This window comes from Melospiza melodia, chromosome 20 (assembly GCF_035770615.1).
Source record: "Melospiza melodia melodia isolate bMelMel2 chromosome 20, bMelMel2.pri, whole genome shotgun sequence".
NCBI classification, from domain to species: domain Eukaryota; kingdom Metazoa; phylum Chordata; class Aves; order Passeriformes; family Passerellidae; genus Melospiza; species Melospiza melodia.
Window position 1 is genome coordinate 6768142 of NC_086213.1, and position 21117 is coordinate 6789258.

Here is a 21117-nt window from a genome sequence, read left to right on the forward strand (position 1 = left end):
ATTTTATGTCCCTCAAAACATTTTGCAGGGAATAAAAAGGTCTGTCTACAAAAGTGAACAATTCTAAGCTTGTTCACAGCCATTCTGTCAGTGCCAGCACCATGCACAGGCTCACTTTTGCACCTAACCATCATTGTCCATCTTTCTTCTAGACAGTGATTGTCAATTTACCAACCATTGTTTTTGAGCAATTTAGCACATTTTCCTCTCAGTGAGCTGCACTAATCCCAGGTAATTTTTGTCTAGAGAATTAGTAGCTTTTTAAACAGAAAAAAAAATGTTTATATGCAAAACACACTGATTTTGAATGGATCCAGTAGGCAACTGTCTTGCAGAAGGAAATCACTAAAAGAGAATTTAAACTACAGGTGTGCATTCTCTCATCCACAGTTTACAACATAAGAGCAGACTGTAATTGCAATTGTTTCTTCTTGAAACACATGCCTAAGCTAAATCAAGACAGAGGTCACATTTAATGTTCAAACAACATGACTGGGTGTAATAAACCAGGTCACCAGGCACTCTGAATAAAAGCTGTTCACATACACCTGGTAATTGGTATAACATATTGATAACAGGCTTCTAATTCCATGCTAGACTAAAATCCAGTCCCACTACTGGTTCCTCTGTAAAGCACAGACCTGCTCTTCTAGAAAAATAAAAGCAGGCACATCCTCTTAGCAACCACCTACTCAGAGCAAACATTCAGGTCACAAGATGCTAAGAACTCACACGGACCTGCCAGACTACTGAGGGCAACAACAGACCTGACAGCAAAACGAGTGTTCTCACCCATTTAGAGCTTTACTCAGCCCAAACAGAAAAAACAAAATAACCAGTCATAATGACTTCCCCCTCAGACAAAAAAATTGCATAATTTATTTAGCCTGAAGAGAGAAAGAGGAATTAAATGGTTGGGGGCGGGGGGCAGCTGTGTAAAAAATAAGAGGAAAAGCTTCACTTACCCAATATAGCAAGAGAGAAAATTTAAAATCTATCTTTAAGCTAAATAATTTCAAATCTAATATCTATGAGTTAATTAAATCTCCTTCCAAACTTAGAGGGAAAACCCCACAACACAGAAACCACCAAATCAAACAAATACAAAACCTCAAGCTGAAATGGAAAGCACTCAGATTCCAAGCCCACAGAAGACACCATTTGGTAAATGATTGCAGCTTCTTTCACCACTTTTGCACAAGGTCAGCACGCAGTGGGAGGTTCCTCAGAAAGTCTTGCTACTACAGTTTCAAGTACAGAATTTACACCAGGGCCTGTGGGAGATCTTTTAACACATCAAAGACCATTCTCAGCCCAGCTCCAGGTTTGCACTGCATCCACCCATAGTTATGACAAAATTCAGTACTTTAAAATAAACCTTTTTCTTTTACTGCTTATTTTCAATGGAATTCACACATACACCCTGTGAACAGTTATTCTGCAGCCTTCTGGCTTCACAGGCAGCATCCACCAGGAATGCTAACCTGCACAAGGGAGAAACAGTCAAGAATACTTCTGTCTGTCTGCAATTTCATACATAGTATTTTATGTACAATTACATATGACTGGTTCAGATAAAAGGATGACTCCATCTCAGCATTATGGGCATTAAAAAAATGCCAGCTACATGCTGTAATGTCATGACTTCCTGTGCTAGAGACACTCCTCTCTGAAGAATGTGGATACATGGAAGAGTACAAAACATTTCTAGTAAAGCACCTTTCAGACCAGCTGTACCATTGTTCCCAATGGAGATCACGCTGTCAGATGCACTAATTATTTCAGACCAAGGAACATGAACTGCTAAGCAATTCTGCTGCAGAGGGGGGAAATGTGACACAAAGAAACACTGTGAAATTAAAATCTCTGTCAATAAGCCCTCCTAAGCCATCCCAACCAATAGTCATCAGCAGTAAGATACAGACATAAAAATAGATGGAAGTCTACAACCAAGCTGTACGATACTTAGCCCAGGAATGGAGATATTTGGGAGAGGCAAGGATGCACAGGGTATGTGCTGGTCTCCAGAACCCTGTGAAACATTTCATGTCAGGAGCCTATTTTTCAGTTAAAACAGCAGATAAATGAAAACATCTCAAGCCCATCTCCACCACAGAAAAGGGAAGTCACACTGCCAGCAGCAGGACAAGAGTCAGGAAGATGGATGAGCAGTACTGAATAGTACAACATTATGTGACCATCCATCTTTCCTGGAATGCAAGTAGTCACTTAACACATGGTCAGACTCTGTACTTTCCAGGAGTGTGGTAAATAAAAACTGTTTTTTCACCCATATATTTTCAGTTCTTTTGAAGAACAGCAAAGATTTCAAAAATATCAGTACATTTCTGTCCTTAAAGCCAGATATCCCTCACAGTTCACAGCTGTTGATGGTAACTCACAGCAAGAAAGGATGAAGAATGTACCTCAAACTATCACCTCCACACAGCACTAAAACCATACTTTCTACCAGCTGTTTAATGCAGGAACATTTCATATTTTCAAAATCATTAGTAAATATGCAATGGCACAAGTTCAGCTAAGAGCAAGCAGCTGTTGGAGCAGAAGCACAAAACAACATTAAGCCAAGGGCATCAACAATTGCCTCGAGGTGAAAATGTGGAAATGCAACCTCCCCCAGCACTCACATATGATGTGATGAGTGACATCAGCACTATAATGATTCACATGTGCAATTCTAACATAAAAGGCTTCTTTTTCTTTTTAGTATCAAATGCAGTCATTGCTATGTTACAAGATGAAATTTGGTACACTGAAACCTTACTGCAGAACAATTAAATTTATCTGGCATCTGCTGGGAAGAAAGGAGACAACTACAACACTGAAAATAGCAGCAATTGTAGTTTTTGCACTATACAGATTATAAACTTACAAAACATCACAAAGTTCAGGCAGTGTGAGAACATGAAAGCCCTTGAAGCAGTGAGGTGTCATGATAGTCTCTTCATTTCACTACCTCAGAGCACTCCTACAACATTAACCCTCAACCAACCAGTGCATCCTCATGGCACAGTTCCAACAAAGTACAGAACAATTCAAGGGTTTGCCAAAGGCTCCAGACAAGATGAAGCTGCAGGAAGCCAGCTGTCCTGACTGCTGGCTCTGTGCTTTCATGATGACACTGGGTTTATTCCCCAAGCAACCTGCACCTGAACAAATGTCTGTCGGAAATATTAAGTAACAACAGTGTGTTCTCTGGTAACACTTCACCTGTTTCTCTACTATAAACTGGATACAGAAAACAAGAAATTCCTTAACTTGATATAAAAAGAGAAGAAAAACTGAAATCAGATTCAGACCATCAATTCTACAAGCTAAATATATAACCCAAGATAAAACTTACTGTCAAATGATGGCCAAAACAAACGTATACCAACTTGCTTGGACGTGTTATTAGATAATATAACTCCACAAGTCACTCATCTGAAAGAAGTCTTACCAAGGCTAGTTGTGGACTTATAATTCAAAATTTAAAAGAAAACTTACGAAACAGTTGGAAATTTATTTCATCAAACCAGAAATGACAAGATTATAAATCAATTTAAACACTGCCATACAAACAAGAGGCCTTCATCTCCTTTAGCTGTCACATATTTTTCTAAGCTAGCCAGCAGCAAAACCAACAAGATTTTTGACTAACAGAAAAACTGAGGTTTCATACAGGAAAAACCTCATCTTTTGGTTGCTTACATGCTCACAGAGAGCTTTTGTTCTGAAGATTTTGCCCACTGCATGAATGCTAGGTGTTTCACAGAACTCATTGTGTATTTCAACACAGGGGTCAACTAGCTTTTGAATTTTCTTTACAGCAGGATAGTTTCCTGATTTTCTGCAAAGTACTCAAAAAAAAAAAAAAAACCAAACACATTTACAAGAAGTATTATCCACAGGAAGGACTTCATGATAGATAATAAAACACACACACACACGCTCCCTCTAATTTCCAGCCAGCTTCATCTCTTTCACAAAACAAACAGATTTTGACCACTAGAGAATGATCCAGGAAGCCCTTTCAGGTTTAACAACCTCATGCACTCCCTCTGTGTAATTGAGAACATTTTCCTCCTGGAGCCCAAGCACTGAGAGCTGCAGCGCATCCTTCCTGAGCAGATGCACTCTGGTCACTGAGCTGCTCTGAGCATTACACGTCCTGAAACTTGAATTTTCTGCATCATTTTTAAAGACTTTTGAAGTTCATTTGGACTAAGACACCTCCTGCTCACATCTAAACTTCAACTAATTTTTTATTAATCTTCCCTGCTTTTATGCAAGACCTAAGGGATAAATGGTTACTCAAAACAATTGTTTTATTTTAAAGACAGGTAGGGAGGATCCATATCTAGTATGTGAAACTACTTTTTCAACACAGTACAACTCATTTTAGAGCTTCCAACACCAAAGCAAGGCTGTAACAGACACATGAGACAAAATGTTGATTCTAAACAAGTTCACCTTGCTGGTTCGGTTTCCTGAATGAATGTGATCAGTTGGCTTTGAAACAGCAAGCTTTAGATCAAATTAGCTAAGCTACTGTCTGTCCACATTAAGTCAGATCAGCTCTGGTTTGTCCCCTTGCAATCAGAAAGATTCCATGCTCCAGCTAACTCAGCAGAAATATGGCTGTACAAATCCAGTAACATTCATGTGGAATTGGGGCACCATAACAGTTGTCTGCCACCAAAGACAGAACATCTCCCAATGTGTCTGTTGTTTTAAATGTTTGTTCTAACAGCAAACACTGAAGCAGTTGGGACCTTCACCTCCACAGCAGCAGAAAAGCCTGGGCTGAGGAGCAGGGTCACAGCTCTGAGGCACAAAGGGCTGGTCCCAGGCCACACCACTGGGGTGACACAAGGAGCAGGGGTGCAAACAGCTCCTGGCAATGAGCAAAAGCCAGCAGCTGGAAACATTTCCTGCAAAGATAAGCTGCTGGGCAAATGAGAAAACTTTGATACTGTTTTAGCAGGATCATCTATCCTGCTTCAATTGAAGACAGGGATACAGGAGAAATTCAGCTGGAAGAAATGTTGGATGCAATAAAAATGATAAGGCCCTATCTCAGGCACGTGTAATAAACAGCTGCTGAAAAGCATTAGGTGAACACATCAAAGTTCTCAAAATCTAAATTTCAACCTTGTATTTTCAAGATAACAAAGATTAACACTACAGAAACCTGTGGAAAAAGGAGCAATAGATCCTAAAGTAGAAATGCATCCCTGACAAACAGAACACTCCCCTCACCTATGTTCCTAGCCCTAAAATATAAACTCTCCAGCAGTATAAAAACCTTGATATCACAGCAATTCACAAATTCAGAGGTACAGATGAGAAACCAGAGGCTGAAACTAAACCCTCCAGAATATTACTCTCAATTCAGCAAAGTGCTTTGATACAGAAATTAAACTCAGTGACTACAATCACTGATTATAAAAGTTTGGGTACTTCTGGCTGCAACTACTGAACTTTTCTTTATTAAAGGATTCACAAGTTAGTAAAGTCTGATACATTATAAGACAGTCTTTTAGTAGCTGACTAGAGATGCACTAGGTGTTCCTGTTTACACAGCAAATATAGATTTTAATCTACTTCAGTTTTTAACACAAAGAAATGTAATTTTTTATTTGCTACACTAATTGTTCTTGTCTGCTGAGCTTCACTTGTATGAAAATTGAGATTTGATTAAATGTACACCCAGCATTTAATGTTATTTCAATTATAAGCTATTACTCTGAAATTCATGTACTGGAAGAGATAAGCCTGAAGTACATGGGTTGGTTTTATACATAAGCTTTCAATGAACAATGGCAGGTTTCTGTGTACATCAAACTTGCTTTGCTTATTTTGATCACATTTCTCAAGGCTGGGCATGGTAGATCCTCTGGCATCATTTTTATTTACAGATCAAAGGAAAACAAAGGACAAAAATACTTCCTCCTTTCCCAGTGTAAGTCACTCATTGTCCCAGAGCAGCTGAACCAACCTGTAAGGGAATATTCTGTTCAGATTTCAAGAGGCAATTACAGCCATCAAAAGCTGATTAAGCATTAACAAAAACTCTAACTACAAGTGCTTAGACCAGTAACTCTTCTTATTCAGATTTTAACTTGTCCAACAGGTCTTTCTTATGTTTTGTAATACTCAACCTACATACTTAAGACCTGTACCTACATGTTGCATTATCCTTTCATATTTTAACAACATTTAGGAATAAGTTTACTAAAATTATTTTTTTTTCTTAAATCACTGTTTCTATGTAACCTGAGCCATGCTATACTGCATGAGTATGGTCAGATCCCAGTCTCTGCCAGCAAAAAGCCCAATTCAATAAGTCCTTCACTCCTGGAGATTGTGTTGAACACCAGCGCTCAACAAATGCCTACAAACAAGCACCAGAGACAAAACAGCAGAAGGAACACCACACCCACCACCATCAAACAAACACACACCACTCTATATCTAATATTTATGCTCAAGAGGAAGCACAACACAATCAATATTGCTCTACACTGGTATTTACTGCAGTAACATAAACTTTAAAATACTCTTAATACTTCCAACACAACATAATGATGGTTATCATAATGTAGTCCTCAGCAGATATGTGAAAAAACAGTCCTTAAGGTAATCATCTGTATTTAAAAAGCAGTTTCCCCAACTTGGATGTGTCCCAAGGCCACAGGTGAAGGTCACTGGAGCAGGTACAGTGTACATCTCACAAACTCCCTGCCAATCTGCCAGCCTGAAGGAGCAGGGCTGTGCTGCCCCACTCTGCTCTCAGTGGCCAATGCCAGCTGCTGGCTCTTGGGGACAGAGCAGCTCACAGCAAACCACACCTGAGGATGCTCTGACTCAGTCCTAAAGAGGCTCTCTTGTCTTTAACCTGTCTTTGAGGTACCCCCAATCCTTACAAGGGCTCTGCTCTCAGGGAAGAGAAGCCATACATAAACGGTATTTCCCTCAGCACCAGAGAAGTCCCCACTAACCACTCATTTCCCAGCAGGTCCTTGTGTCACTGGGTGAATCTCACACCAATTCCGTATTTTTGAGTTTATCATTACACCCCCCACTGCTGCATTCAGTGTAGCAGAATAAATAAATACAGCACTTTATAACAAAGTCACAGTAGGAGGAAAGCAGACTACAACACTGATCTTTTCCAGAGAAGAAAACAATTTATGAAGCTCATGTGTCACCATCAGTTACCCATTTCATAGATAGTTTATTCATTTCTGATTCTACTTACTGTTCTTCAAATTAAAAGCCTACAGAATAATTAAAATTAAAAACCTTCAGAAGAAATAAAAGAAAAACAGCATTCCATTTTCATGTCCAATTCCACAGAAGATAAAATGCTTGGTGATTCACCCATGATACTGCAAACATGCTTAGGAAGCACCCTTAGAGCATGTGGGTTCATCATGGCCTGAGTATGTGCAGGAGAGTATGAAAGCACAACAGCACCTAACAGCACAAAGCCTGGAGGGAAAAAAGGGCCATGGGATATGTCATAGCCAAAACACAGCCCACACTTATTCTCAAATCTAATTCCAGCTCCGAAAATTGGAGATTCTGAAGCTAAAATCCCATCTAATAGGAATGCATCAGTTCAAAAAATAAATAAATAATACATGTTAGAGGCACTGGCATTTTCTTCATAACCTCAGCATGCTGTTCCATGGAGTAATTAAAATTGTGACAGCATTCCAGCTGAAAACTGTAAATCCTTAATGAGTAACACTCATCAACATTCAGTATTACTCAGTGTTCTGTCATAGTAAGTTATGCTACATCACCTCAACATCCATCACAAGATTTTACAGCACAGTAAGGAATGGTAGCAGTCCCCTTTCCCTCATGTTTGTTCTGCAGGTACCCACTCCCCAGAGCTGGGGACAGGGAGCAGAATGAGGCCCCCACAATGCAAGGGGAGACGTTCAGTGATCTGCTATGGCCACTCAGACACACACAGGGCTATGGGGCTGGACAGGATCCACCCAAGGATCCTGAGGGAGCTGCTGAAGCACTCACTGAGCCACTTTCTATCATTTACAGCAGTCCTGGCCAGCTCAGCTGGTCCCAGCTGCCTGCAAATCAGCAAGAATGACAGCCAGCTGCTGTAGGAAGGGTCATAAGGTGGATATGGGGAATTTCAGGCTGGTCAGCCTGACCTCAGTGCCAGGGAAGGTTGAGGAGCAGATCATCCTCCATGAATGGCACGCACAGGACAGGCAGGTGCTCGGCCCAGCCAGCGTGGGTTTGTGAAAGGCAAGTCCTGCCTGACTAACCTGATCTCCTCCTAGGACAAGGTGACCCACTTAGTGGTCCAGGGAAAGGCTGTGGATCTCATTTCCCTGGTAGATTTTAGTAAATCTTTAACAGCACTTGCTGCAGCATTCTCACTGGCTGCTCCTGGTTCAGAGGGTAAACTCTTGACTCAGTAAAAAACCTTCAGACAGTGAGGCCAAGGGAGACCTCACCATCCTCTAGAACCATCTGGAAGGTGACAGCAAGGTGGGCTCAGCCTCTTCTCCCAAGTAAGAAGCAGCAGGACAAGAGCAATTGGCCTTAAATTGCATCAGAGGAGGTTTAGATTGGACATTACCAAGAAGGTTGCCAAGCATTGGAACAGGCTGTCCATAGAAACAGAGTCAGGATCCCTAGAGGTATGTAAAAGAGGTGTTGATGTGACTTTGGGACATGTTTTGCTAGGGGACTTGGCAGTGCTGGGTTAATGGTTGGACTAGATAGTCTCAAAGGTCTTTTCCAACTGAAGTGATCCTATGATTCTGTATTTATTATACCTACACCCTGCACGAGCTTGGAACTGACCCAGTTTTTCCTTGCTCACAAGTGACATTCACTGCAATTCATTGTCTGCTCTTTGCCTGGAGGGCAAACTCAAGGCCAGGAAGGAAGGAAAAGAGAAAGAGAAATCAAAATAACTACAAAAAAATTAAAAAGCACAGGCAGGGAACAGACACAGCATTCAGCCAAAGAAACAACATTAGAGCTTCTTAAATGGGAATCCTGGCTATAATTTTTTAAGACAGAAAATACAGACTGAGCTCCATGAAAGTGGGCACTTATTCCTAAGACTGAAACAGAAAAAAAGTATTTCCCAATTCTCCAGCACTGCTAATACCAAAGAGAAAACAAAACTTGCTACTTGGACTAGGCTGAAAGAATACTGTGAATTAGGCAATGAAGCATTCCAGACTGAAAACCAGTTTATTTTCATAGTGAGAATACCAGGCTAAGCAACAGCCTTGCACTTCGCCCCCCAAGAAACTGTTATATTATGATAATAAGTAAAGAGGCAGAAGGGAAAAGCAAAATACAGCACAGGCACAAAGAGCAGTCAGTACAAACAAAACCCAAGCCTTTGGTACTCCAGAAGCCTCTAATATGGCTCAAAATTCAAGCCCACTGTCTCACTAACAACCTTGTTCAGGACCTCCAGTGTTTTGTACAGCCTCAGGCAGGATTTCAGGGTTTTAGTACAACAGTGACAAGTGACTTACACCTGTGCAGCACCAAATTTTTAACCCTTTCCCTAAAGAAAGCTGATCAGTGAAAGTGCCAATCACACCTCACAAATTCACTCAACAATTTCAAGCAAGCTTGAGAGAAGTCAAAACCAGGAAAACAGCATATGTCTTTCGAAAGCTTGCACAAGAGAAGCAAATTCTGACCTTCCTGAGCTTCAGAGGGCAGGAAACCCCCAGCTGGCTGCACTGCTCAGCAGGTGCCAGCCTGCCAGCACACCTGGTGTCACACTGTCACCACCAGGGTGGCTTCCCAGCTGGCAGCAGAGGAAGGGGTGAGCTGGGGTAACTGAACCTTTGCAAGAGACCCTGCAGGACCCCCAGCTTGCTCATGCCAGAGAGCACACTGTGGGCAGGCAGAGGGACACAGGCCTTATGAAATCAGTGCCAAGCAAGGGTACTGCAGCACAGGAGGGACACAGGGACAGAGAGAAGCCCACTGGAGTCCAGGTTTCATTAAGCCCCACTGCCTATGAAACATGCTCACAGGAAATAGTGCTAGGTAAACAGCATTATTCCTTACACAGAATTTAAATACAGCCACACACACAACACACCAATTCTCCCAAGAAATGAAGGAACAAAGAAAAAGTCCATTAAGAACAACATCAGCACTGATATACTCAGCAAGTCATCAGCTGTGTCCAGAAAAGGGCACCAACAACAACAGTGCTTTCTCCCTAGAATCCAAACACCAGGTCAGGGCAGATGGATTATCCCACACACACCACAAATCCTTCAGCTACCTGGGCTCCACAGCTCAAAGTACTTCTGTATCTAAAGCTGTTACCTGGTAGCTGCCCACCCAGAACTATTCCCAAAAAAATCCAGGCATGTGAGATGGTTCCTCTCCTCTCCCTGTATTCTCAAGATTAATACATCTCACCAAGTCAGTTTGGATCATTATTTGTTCATATACAAAACAGTTTCACCAAGAATCAGTAGAGGAGGAGGCTGTATTCCCTTTGACCAAATAAACTATAGGTGTACAAAAAAAAAAAAAACCAAAAAATCGCCAAACAAATAAACAAAACTAACACAAACCCCAAGCACACACACACACACACAAAAAAAAAAAAAAAAAAAAAAAAAAAACCCACACCAAAAAAAACACAAAAAACCAACCAAACAACTAAAAGCTAGCGAATACTCTACAGAAACACATTTTCCTCAGAGGAAAAATTCAAATCCAAAATTTTACATGAACTGAATTAGTACTGCCTTTAGATCACATTTCAACAAGAAGAGGACCCAGATGAAACATGATAACAGCAATTCAGGAACTGTCAGAGCAATCAAGGCTAATTTGTAGCCTTAAAGTAGGAATTGCCAGATTTCAGCAGTATTACTTAGCAAGCCCATTTACTTTCAGCAAGACAACACATGTTCTGTCTTTGCAGGAAAACAAAAAAAGTTCCTATCTCATCTTTTTCTTTTTTAGTACACGATTCAGCAGTATTTAAGCATATTCCTTAAACTTTCAGCACATGAGCAATCCTAACAAATCAAATTAATATATACAACTTAAAGCTAAGTATGTACTTTAAAAACTTTCCTGAACTAAAACATGAGGAATTGCAGTAGTCTTGAAAGCAAATAGCTGACAAAGTTCTACCTATGAAATCAGGTATTTTTAACTACACCACTCTCCAAAAACTAACATAATTTTTTAATTTGAAAACCAAATGAACATGGAAGATGTTCTCTACAGAGCCCTAAGAAAGTTAAAGGTCGTAAACAAGAATCTAGCAATTCAGGGAGACAGGAAAGCTGTGCCTGAGCACTATTCAAATGCAGGTCAACTAAAAAAAGCTTTTGCTCCTGTTTCACTTTTGTTCACATCTTGTACAAGACTCGATGAGCCAGCACCTAGAACACTTAAGAGCAAAAATTCAATACACAGAAATATTATGACCTCAAATACAGAAACCTAGTTTTATCCTTGCACAGGAGCTGGTGCAGTGGCTGTCTGTGCTGGAGCAAATGGCTCATGCTTTGAATAGCATTCCCCTGCTCCACTGAAGCCCAACACAGCAGGAATGTGGCCAACGTCAGCCACAGCTCTGTCTGTCCACACTGGATGAGATCCTGTGCTTGCCTCTTCTCCAGCAAAACAAACACCTGAGGAGAAATTCCACGTATTGAACTCCTAAGTTTAACAGTTCCACCAGAAGTCAGCAAATACAGATCCAACCCAGCAGCAAAAAGGCACAGAACTCTCTCAGAGCAGTTTTCTCACCCCCCACACCTTCTAACAACTCAAGCACTGCGAGCACTCTTCAATATCTGTTATGCCCACGTGCCAGGTACTATGCTACAAAACTTCATCTTTGTCATTTTTTAGCTGCCACCTCAATAGAAAAACTACATTCAATTCCAGCAGTGCTCAGAAAGACAAAGATGGGCACTACAGCATTCTTGAATCATTTCCTCCAACCTGCTTACTGCCAGAATTGAGGTGGCATGATGCTCCTACTTAAATCTCTGAGCTCCCTCCTGCAAGATTCCCAACATTTCATGCAGATTTTCCCAGAACTCATTAATAGACTACTCTTATGTCACGGATTTTAACCAGTGAAGGGTAATTTAAGTGTATCAAATTCCCACAAACCCAACAGAGACAAAACACAAATGCAGTTTTAACCATCCCTAGATTAAAACAAGCTCCAGTAAGTTTTAAAGGCTTAAAAAAGCAAAATGCTACTCATGCACAAACTCAAACCCAGCAGGTGTTAGAAGCAGGGTTATTTGTTTTCTTCTAAAGTGTATAAAAGATGGTAAATTACTTTTAAGTCAGAATAAATCTTTTTATTTATGTTGCTAAAGAAATATTAACACGAACCAAACACAGAAGTGCTAAGGGACAACACCAACCCAGTTCTGCAGCCAGCCCAGAACACTCAGCATCATTCTACTACAAATGGCACTTAATCCCATTTTTCTATTAGCTTTGACTTTCAAATAATTCCACTGGGCACCCCAAGTAACTGGTCCTATAGTGGGAAAGGCATGAGGGAGCACAACAGAAGCAGTGTATGAAAGAAAAGACAACACAGGAAAAAAGAATTGCACAAATGAAAATATGACAAAGAAAAATCAGTTAAAGGACAAAAGAGCAGGGAATATCCCCAGAGCAGCCACCAAAAGCTACATTTCCCCCCTAAGCTGGCTGATGATTCTCAAGCACAATAATCAATAAACAGAACAGAAGCTAAATATAATGTCAGACAACCAATTTTAATTTTATTTAAGTAGAAGTTGAATGTTACTTAGTTTAGTTGTAGACAATGAAATAACTATCAATTGCTATTAAACTTAAAACCATATTACTAAATTCTGTGAATGGCAGGAAAATACTACAAATAACTTTCTTAGGAGATCCATTTAGCAAGTACCATGTAAACCCTGTTCATGAAACCCAGAATTAGCAGGCTGACCCTTTAACACAAAGAAAAAGTTAAAGTTTCACAGGAAACCACAAGATGCCAGAGGATTTCACAGTTCAGGGAATACGGATTAAAGGTTAATCCCAAACTCATGGTTTTAAGCAAATAAATTGCTCGAGTCCTGCTGCAGCAAATCAACAACTTCACCACCCAATCCATGTTTCCTCTTGGACTCAGGGTCCTCCACAAAACCACCTCTGTGCCTGCCATGGAGGGATCCAGCATGAAACAGAAACCCTTGAGGGAGTGGAGAGCCAGGAAGAACTGGGCACTGCAGGCACCCACCACACTCAGTGCTGCAGAAAAACTGGCACCTGAACTGTCCTGGAAAACTGTGAATGTGTTCCTTAAAGCTGCAGCTTACGAGGGACCTGTGCATTAGACTGCATTTATACAAATAATGAGCTATACCTGCAGGACAAACAAACTGGTCACTAGAGTCACCAAAAGAATCTGGGTTTGGAGTTTATCACAGGAAATCATTAACAATGTGCTTGACAAACACCTTCAGCAGTTGCCTGGGTTTGCCAGGTTTTCTTTTGGGACAGGACAGACGACCCCATCTCTTACACTCCTTCCAGCCATAACTTTCTATCAGCCTACACAGAATAAAAGATTAGCAAGGCTCTTCCCATCACAGGTTAACCCTTCAGATCACACAAAGATCTGCAGAGCCTCTCATTAGCTGTGCTCTGTTCCCTTTTTATCTAAGCTCTTCCAGCTATCACTGCAAGAACCCAATGCACTTCCCCACTTCAAAATACAGAACAATCCTGAGCACACACATTAAGGCTTGAAGGGCAGGAGCTGTGATTCCACTCAATTCCTTCCAGGCTCTGCTCCAGACAGAACCTTCAGGTATCAGAAGCTGCACTCAGGGTACACAGGCCTGCACTGCACAATGGCAAGTTCTGCTGATCACAAAAGAAGTTATTCACATGCACCTCACAGCATCAAACAAGAACTTATAAAAGCTGCAAGAAATCACCAGGTAAAAACCCAGAGACCCAGGCATTACTCAAAGATGGACCACAGAGGTACCTACTACTCTTACATTACAATTCAACATCAACACCAGCCCTAAAAAAGGTAATGCCAGGGGACAGAATGATTCATTGAAGTCTTGACTGGTTTTCTGACATTCACCAGGGGATTTTACATCTTTCATACTTGGTATCTAAAATTCCTCTCTTCAGTCTAGCTGTGCCTTTCCCCTCACATACCAAGAAAGAAGCACAGCTGCTCTCTCCTGCTGCAGAGAGAGGCTGTGACAGTGCTTCATCCTCCATCACTTCTGCTCTTCTGGACCAACCTTCCCCTGCCCCCAGACCTATTGTAGGACACAGGAGTCATGTATCTGCAAACCCCCAAGGTGCCCCTCTGGTTTATCACTTCTCAGAGCCAAAGCAGTGCAAACAGCCCTGCCTACTGACTCCTTTTTTCTCCTTTACTTTGTAGCCACAGCTAGCAGCAAATCCACTCGCACCTCAAAAATTTTGCTTTATCAGGAATTACCAGTCTTAAAGTATCAGACCTGCTAATAAGGTCTGATACCTTCTGCTTTGTCTCCCTGCTACACCGAGATCAGCCACAAAAAAGATTTTTTGCATCCGTCAGCCTCGCTCTGCAGCTGTAAAAACAACAAACAGCAGAGCAAGGAACATCAGAACAAAACTCAATAACTGTAACAGTAGGAATTAAAATAAAACTTAAAACCAGTAGATTAAGAAGCAAAAGGATGAGGGGGAAATACACCAGACTGGAAGACAGGGCAAGCCCTACTTTCAGCAAAATTAACTGAGGAGGTGTGATAAAAACCCTTCTACCCCTCACTCCTAGAACCTTCCTCTTGGGAATTCACCTAAATACACAGACAGGAACTGCAGCTAGCAACGACATGAACCTGAATAAATATCACTCACCACAGCTCTCACTGACGTGGAGACAGTGAACAAAGAGCAAAATAAGGGTTCATGTTTGCCTACCAACAAAGCATCTCCAGAGCAGAGGAACAATGGCCAGAGTAAATTTTATGACTCATATATTTGGATCTCCATTTGAATTAATCAATACACTTCAACTGGACAAAACCAGACCCATCCAGTTACAGCACACCAGTGGATCACCTTGAAACTGTGATGATCGTGGGTTTGCTTAGACCTCTACTCTGATGAATTCTGCCTTGCATGCAAGACCAACAGCCCTTGACTGAAAGACAAGGAAGAGGTAGCAATTTGAGCACATTTGTCAATTTTACTGTGTCAAAACACCAACACCCGACCTGTAAGAGCACAACCACAGCTGCCAGCAGGCTCCAAAGCGTATGGGATGTTCCAGCTGGGAGCTGGATGTGGGGTTTTAACCAGACCACTTGCACTGGCAAGTCTTTCTAAGCATTGCAGATTAAGTACGTTGTGCAATATTTTTTTGAAACAGAACTTGGGTAATAAAATTACTTCCTCTAGCTGGCTTTGAAGTGGAGAAGAAACGCTGCAAGAACAAGAACTCAATTGGCTTTTAGCTGCCTGGCAAATGCTCTAATAAGAAAGCCCAATGACCTACATTCACAAAGCTCTGTACTAAACCACTATTACAAAATCCAATATAAAGCCTGACCATGTTTAAGTGTTTTCCATTAGCAAGCAGCAGTATCTTGTTAGAGAAATATGAAAACATGTTATTGTCTTTAGTGATGATGACCTTAATTAATCCTCTAAATAGTATTCTGAAACGTGTCAGCGTGGTCATTCCAGACTGCTTAAGCTCCCAACACTACAGAAAGACACCAAAACCTCCTCTTCTCAGTGGGATGCACTGGGGTGTTAACAGAAAAAGAAACTTATAAATATTCTCAAACTGTGGAAGACTGAATTTATAACAACTTACACCTCTGATGCTCTTCCAACAACCAACTGGTTCAGAAACTCGGGCAAAATCCAAGCTAGCACTAGAACAGATTATTGCAACTCACTTAACACACCACCGAAATATTTCTTCACACAAAGACATCAGCTATCTCAGCCAGCTAGTCAGATAACCTGGAGCAGATGGGTTTGAGTCGTCCTTGAAAAGATTTTATTAAATTAAACCCTAGTGTGGTAAATATCCCCAAAAAGCAACAGACCAAGTAAACTCAGCAAGTGTTTAAAGGAAACAATAAGTTAGTCTTTCACTCTACACCCATATAGTTGGAAGAGTTGGATACATTCAGCTTCAATTCACATTAGCAGATTCCAAAAACAGCGAGTAACACAACTCAAGGAGAAATGCCCTAATTTGAAAAAAAAAGAACGCTTTCAAAAATGCACTATAAAGCAAGCAACTAGTCAAACCAAGAAGGATATGGTCAAAACTGAATGGGAAAGATGGAAACACTGGAAAAAAAATCTAAGGGGCAATTCTCAGGGGCTCAAAATTACCATTACAAGTTCACAGGTTCAGAAAAATCCAACTGCCCACAGTCCTTCAGGAACCCAAGGTTGCACAGCTGGGGCCACTATCATGGTATGTTGGAAGTACCTTGTGCTGTTAGTGATGGCAGTAGCACAAAACAGGCTCATGTAACCAAGAGAGAAAAAAACTGAGGAAAAAAGTAAATTTTAATTAATTTCTTCCTAATTTACTAAAGCCCACCTCACCCTAAATGCAGAAAAAAATAGATCCATGTAAAATCACTGCCTTTCAGATTGCATGAAAAGATACTACAGTTGAGGAGGCTTAAAAGAAGGTTTTATTTATCTGAAGAGCACAGCAAGAACATGGATACAAAGCTAGTGTCAAATTAACATGGAAATACAAAGAGATGCCTGATCTGCCGGGACTGAATTGTGAAGGGACTACACATTCATCTCTGAGTACATAAAACCTCCCAGGGCTCTGCAGCACTCATCTGATAGTTCCAAGTACAGATTTAAGCTAAGCAAGCTGCAGGCGTCCTTCCTAAACCAAAAAGACAGTTGCTACAACACAGAGGTTTAAAGAAGTGAAAAGGAAAGCAAACACCACCTGGGAAATAAATTCTAAGTCCAAGAACTCTTCCCTTTCTGCTGTCTCTCCCCAGAGTAGACATGGGAGACTTCTTCACCAGTGATTAAAGTGGTAAATTTGGTTCTGTGTGTCCTCTGTACTTGTGTGAGCCAGGTTTTCCCTACTTGCACCTCGTTTCAGGATCAAACCATGTGCTCCTAATCTATCAAATGGGTGATTTGTTAGAGACAGCAGATTCAAGATATAAATTATGCAAACCAAACAAGCCAGGTGACATCGGCAGAGAGCTGTGAGGCCACCCAGAAGTGATGGACTCTGCTCTGAGGAGGAGGGAGAGGCATCACCATGGACAGCTCAGCCACCACGTAAACAGGATGGATGAGTCTATTCCACATGGAACTCAAACTCCTCACACAGCAAGGAATTCCAGCTGCAACACCACATCCAGATGCATCACCTCGGGCTCAGGAATACATATGGTTTGAGCAAAAGTCATGGAATGCTTATGGAGCTGCCACAGGGGAATTCTAACACTCCAAGTTTCAAAGCCAGTGGTGTAGAACCTGAGTAGATTAGTAAAGGTTTGCTCACAAAGACACTTCTGCCAGTGAGGCTACAGCACCACAAATCTCTAAAGCAGGCACATTACAGGTACAGCACCAGGGAAAACATCATTCATCTTAACAAAGTAAATCTAAGTGAAAAACTTGTGTTCATCCATCAAGCATCAGCTGTTGACAGAGGTACATTATCAAACTGGAATGACAAATGTGACACAATATGAAAAAGGCCATTTTTGAATTTCTAGGAGGCTACAAAGCTCAACACCAGCAGAGTTCAGGGTCAAGTCTACCCACCTATAAAAGCACAAAGACAGCTCTGAATAAGCTGAACCTTTTCACCCAGCAATGCAGCAGCCTGTAGCACTTAGTGCCAGCAAAAAGGAGCTGCCTGAAATCAGTTTTACATAGTACCTTCTCAGCCATAAAAGCCTCTCTCTAGCTGTAATAATACCAGGCTACCAACACAACGGGGGCTTTTTGGCTACTTAAGTGCATATCATAAGCCCTATACATACTGCACTGCCAAAAAAACAAGGTAAAACAAAACAAGGCAGATACAGAGACGTTTCAACACCCAAGTAAATTATTTCAATAACTCTGCCTACACTGACCCAATTGTCTTTCAGCTCTGCTGGGAACTCACTTAGACGCAGTTCATTAATACTGTTACGTTTTATTAGTCTGGGTCATGAAAGTTATTTCGAAGAGACAGAACAAGGGGGTTTCAAAGAACACCATGATTCTTACTCTCCTATTTACGAGGAGCACGTATCACCCAGGAACAGTCCCCTGGTGCGACGGGAGGGCGATTCCCAAACCTGCAAAGCCACTCTCATGCTTTTGCTACGGATGCTCTTTGGCAAGAGGTGCCCATGATAGCCGACGGCTTTGCCAAGCTCCAAGAGAGTTCAACACCCAAAAACAAATTCCAGCTGAGCGATATACCTAGAAAAACTGTAGTTTTCTCCCCGCAAACACCAACCATTTCTTCTAAGTTAATCATCTTAGGATTTTAAGCACCATGCCTAGCAGCTAGCACACAAACTCCATCGCTGAATTATCTCCCTAAAAGAAGCACAAACAGAACCAGACAGACGGACCAGGTGCGGCAGGTTTTTTTTCTCTCTTCCTGGCAGGATTAAACGGCACTTCGAAGCAAGCATTTTGTCTGGCCGCGTAGGCATCCAAGGCCCACAACATAGGAACAGGTAAGCAACAAGCACCTGAAAACTTCGGCACCACATTTTCTGCGCTCATGACCTGCAGGGTTCTGCAGATTTCTAGCCAAGCTTTCACACTTTGGCACCAAGGTTTTACCCCGACTCCCAGGGTAAATCCAGGCTCTCTCGGATCCCGGCAGCCGGCACAGGGGACCGATGCTCGGCCGCGTCCCGGCTCTGTTCAAAGGCACAAAGCAGCGGCACAGCCCAGACCCGGCTCCGGCCGCTCCGGCCCCCGGTCCGGGCTGACCCCGGGGCTCTCCCTGCCGTGTGCCCGGGCCCGGCACCCTCGGCCCCGCCGCCGCCCCTACCTGGCCGCAGCGGCTCGGTGATGCTCAGCACCAGGAGGAAGAGGAGGAGGAAGGTGCCGCTGTCCGCCTTGGGCACCATTTATCCTCCGTTCATCCTCCCCCGGCACAGCGCCACAAACCCGCGGGGAGGGACGCGCGGAGCGGCGGGAGGAGGGGCCGCCGCCGGGCCCGCGGGGGGCCCCGGTCCGCACGGAGCTTTTCCCCTGCCCTCCCTCCGCCGTTCGCCGCCGCCCCGGGCGGAGCCGGCGGCCCAGGCTGCGGCGGGAGCGGCGGGAGCGGCGCGGGTCGGGCAGCCGCGCTGGGGCGGCTCGCAGGGCTCCGCCGGCGCACAAGATGGCGGCCGCGCCTCCCCGCCGCCGTGCCCGCGCCGCCACGCCCCCTCCCGCCGCGCGCCGCCCGCCCAATCGGCGCTCAGGGGGCGGGGCCGAGCGCGCGGATCAGCGCACGCCCCGCCCATTTACGGCGGTGGGCGGGGCCGCCGGCAGGGGGCGGTGGCGGGGCGGCCCCCGGAGTGCGCCCCGAGCCCTCAGTGCCCGGCATGGCGCTGATGGCACCACCGTCCCCCAGCACCGCCTCTGTCAGCCCCTCCGCCCTCAGCAGAATGGAAACCCCATTACCCACAGGATGGTCTTGCTCAGTTGGCTCTATCTCCCCCGGGCAGCCTCTGTCAGTCCCCTCTTCTCTCCAGAACAGCATTTCCCTGCCCTTTCCTGCTCACATCCGTCACTCCCTCACAGCCTTTCCCATTCCTGCTGGAACAGCCCCAACCAGTGGCCCCTGTACCCCGGGACAGCCTTTCCAGGTCCCCTCCGTCTCTGCTGCCATGGCCTTTCCCTGCCCCTGCAGGGACTCCCCAGTGCCACCACCGTGCCTGCCCGCAGCAGAGGCACAGAAAGAGCTCTGGCCTTTCCCAGCCCAGCACGCTCCCAGGTTGATGACCTTTTGCTTCTTCATTACTCTGATCACCCCTGCCCACAGTGGATGAGACAGTCCCCGTTCTCATGTCTGCAGGGTGACAAGGACAAGCAGCACCCGGGGCTGGACATTCCCACAGCCCACCAGGTGTTTCCACAGCTCCTGGAAACATTGCCTTCCCAGTTCCCGGCCCAGACAGAGAGGAAATGCATAAAGAGAACTAATTGTGTGCTCAGGTCATTGCTGGTGGCCCTGCAAGTGACAGGTGCCTGTAGGAATTTGACCCTGGGTGTTGCCAGCCGGGCAGGGTGGTGGCTGTCCCTGGCTGCAGACAGTGGCTCGATGCCACAACTCTCCTGGCGCTGGATGGAGGTCAGCCCAGGTGGCATTTGGGATCAAAAGGCAATTTTAGATAACATCCACTTTCCAAATTGATCTGGAATTTTCACTGACTAGGGCAGCAGCAGGACATAGGCTCAGCCAGGGGCCAGAGACAATGGCTGACCCACGGTCAGCACAGAGCTGTCATTTTTCTCTGCAGGGAATTCCAGCTTTTTAGTACAACCTATTCAAAGTCAAAACCTGGGGAGCTGCCTTGGAAATGTTTATATATTTTTAATATTTACAGTGAAGTGTTTTCTACTCTTTTGCTACAACTAATAGTTCTCAAATAAAACATTGCAATTCCAATAAGGTGCATTTTGACCCAATTTACCCACTCCCCGTTTCCCAGTTAATACCAATTACTCACTATACCCAGCAGCAAACTTTTCTCAAGTGTTTTCCAGATGGATGTGGAGCTACCTGCTCCACATCCATGGCTCCTGCTCCCCCTCAGTCACTGACTGCCCCACGGGTGAGCTGCCAGCCTGCAGGCAGGGAATGGGGGTTTCTGTGGGATTTCTCGAGCATTCCCTGCCTCTGTCCCCCCAGGAGCTGTTGCTGTGCTCAGGTCTGTAGCTCCAGGGAGGTGCTTCCTTCAAACCTAAACGTGCAGTTTAACATGGGAGGGGAAATTGGTGCCTGTCAAGAGCTCCTCGGAGCTGGGGAGCAGCAAGCAGGAGCCTGGAGCTGTGAGCCCTGGGGCTCAGGGGCACTGAGTGCCCAGG

General features: G+C 43.7%; 1 protein-coding gene across 2 annotated transcripts in view; it reads right to left on the reverse strand.

Annotated features, from left to right (window-relative positions):
• Positions 1–19251, reverse strand: part of DGCR2 (DiGeorge syndrome critical region gene 2) — a 45539-nt gene extending 26288 nt beyond the window's left edge. For both annotated transcript variants that reach the window (XM_063173423.1, XM_063173422.1), the window contains exon 1: positions 19094–19251. In XM_063173423.1, coding sequence (XP_063029493.1) covers positions 19094–19172 — 79 coding nt within the window. In that variant the 5' untranslated portion in view covers positions 19173–19251. The remainder of the gene's footprint in view (positions 1–19093) is intronic.
• Between the last annotated feature and the right edge of the window lie 1866 nt (positions 19252–21117).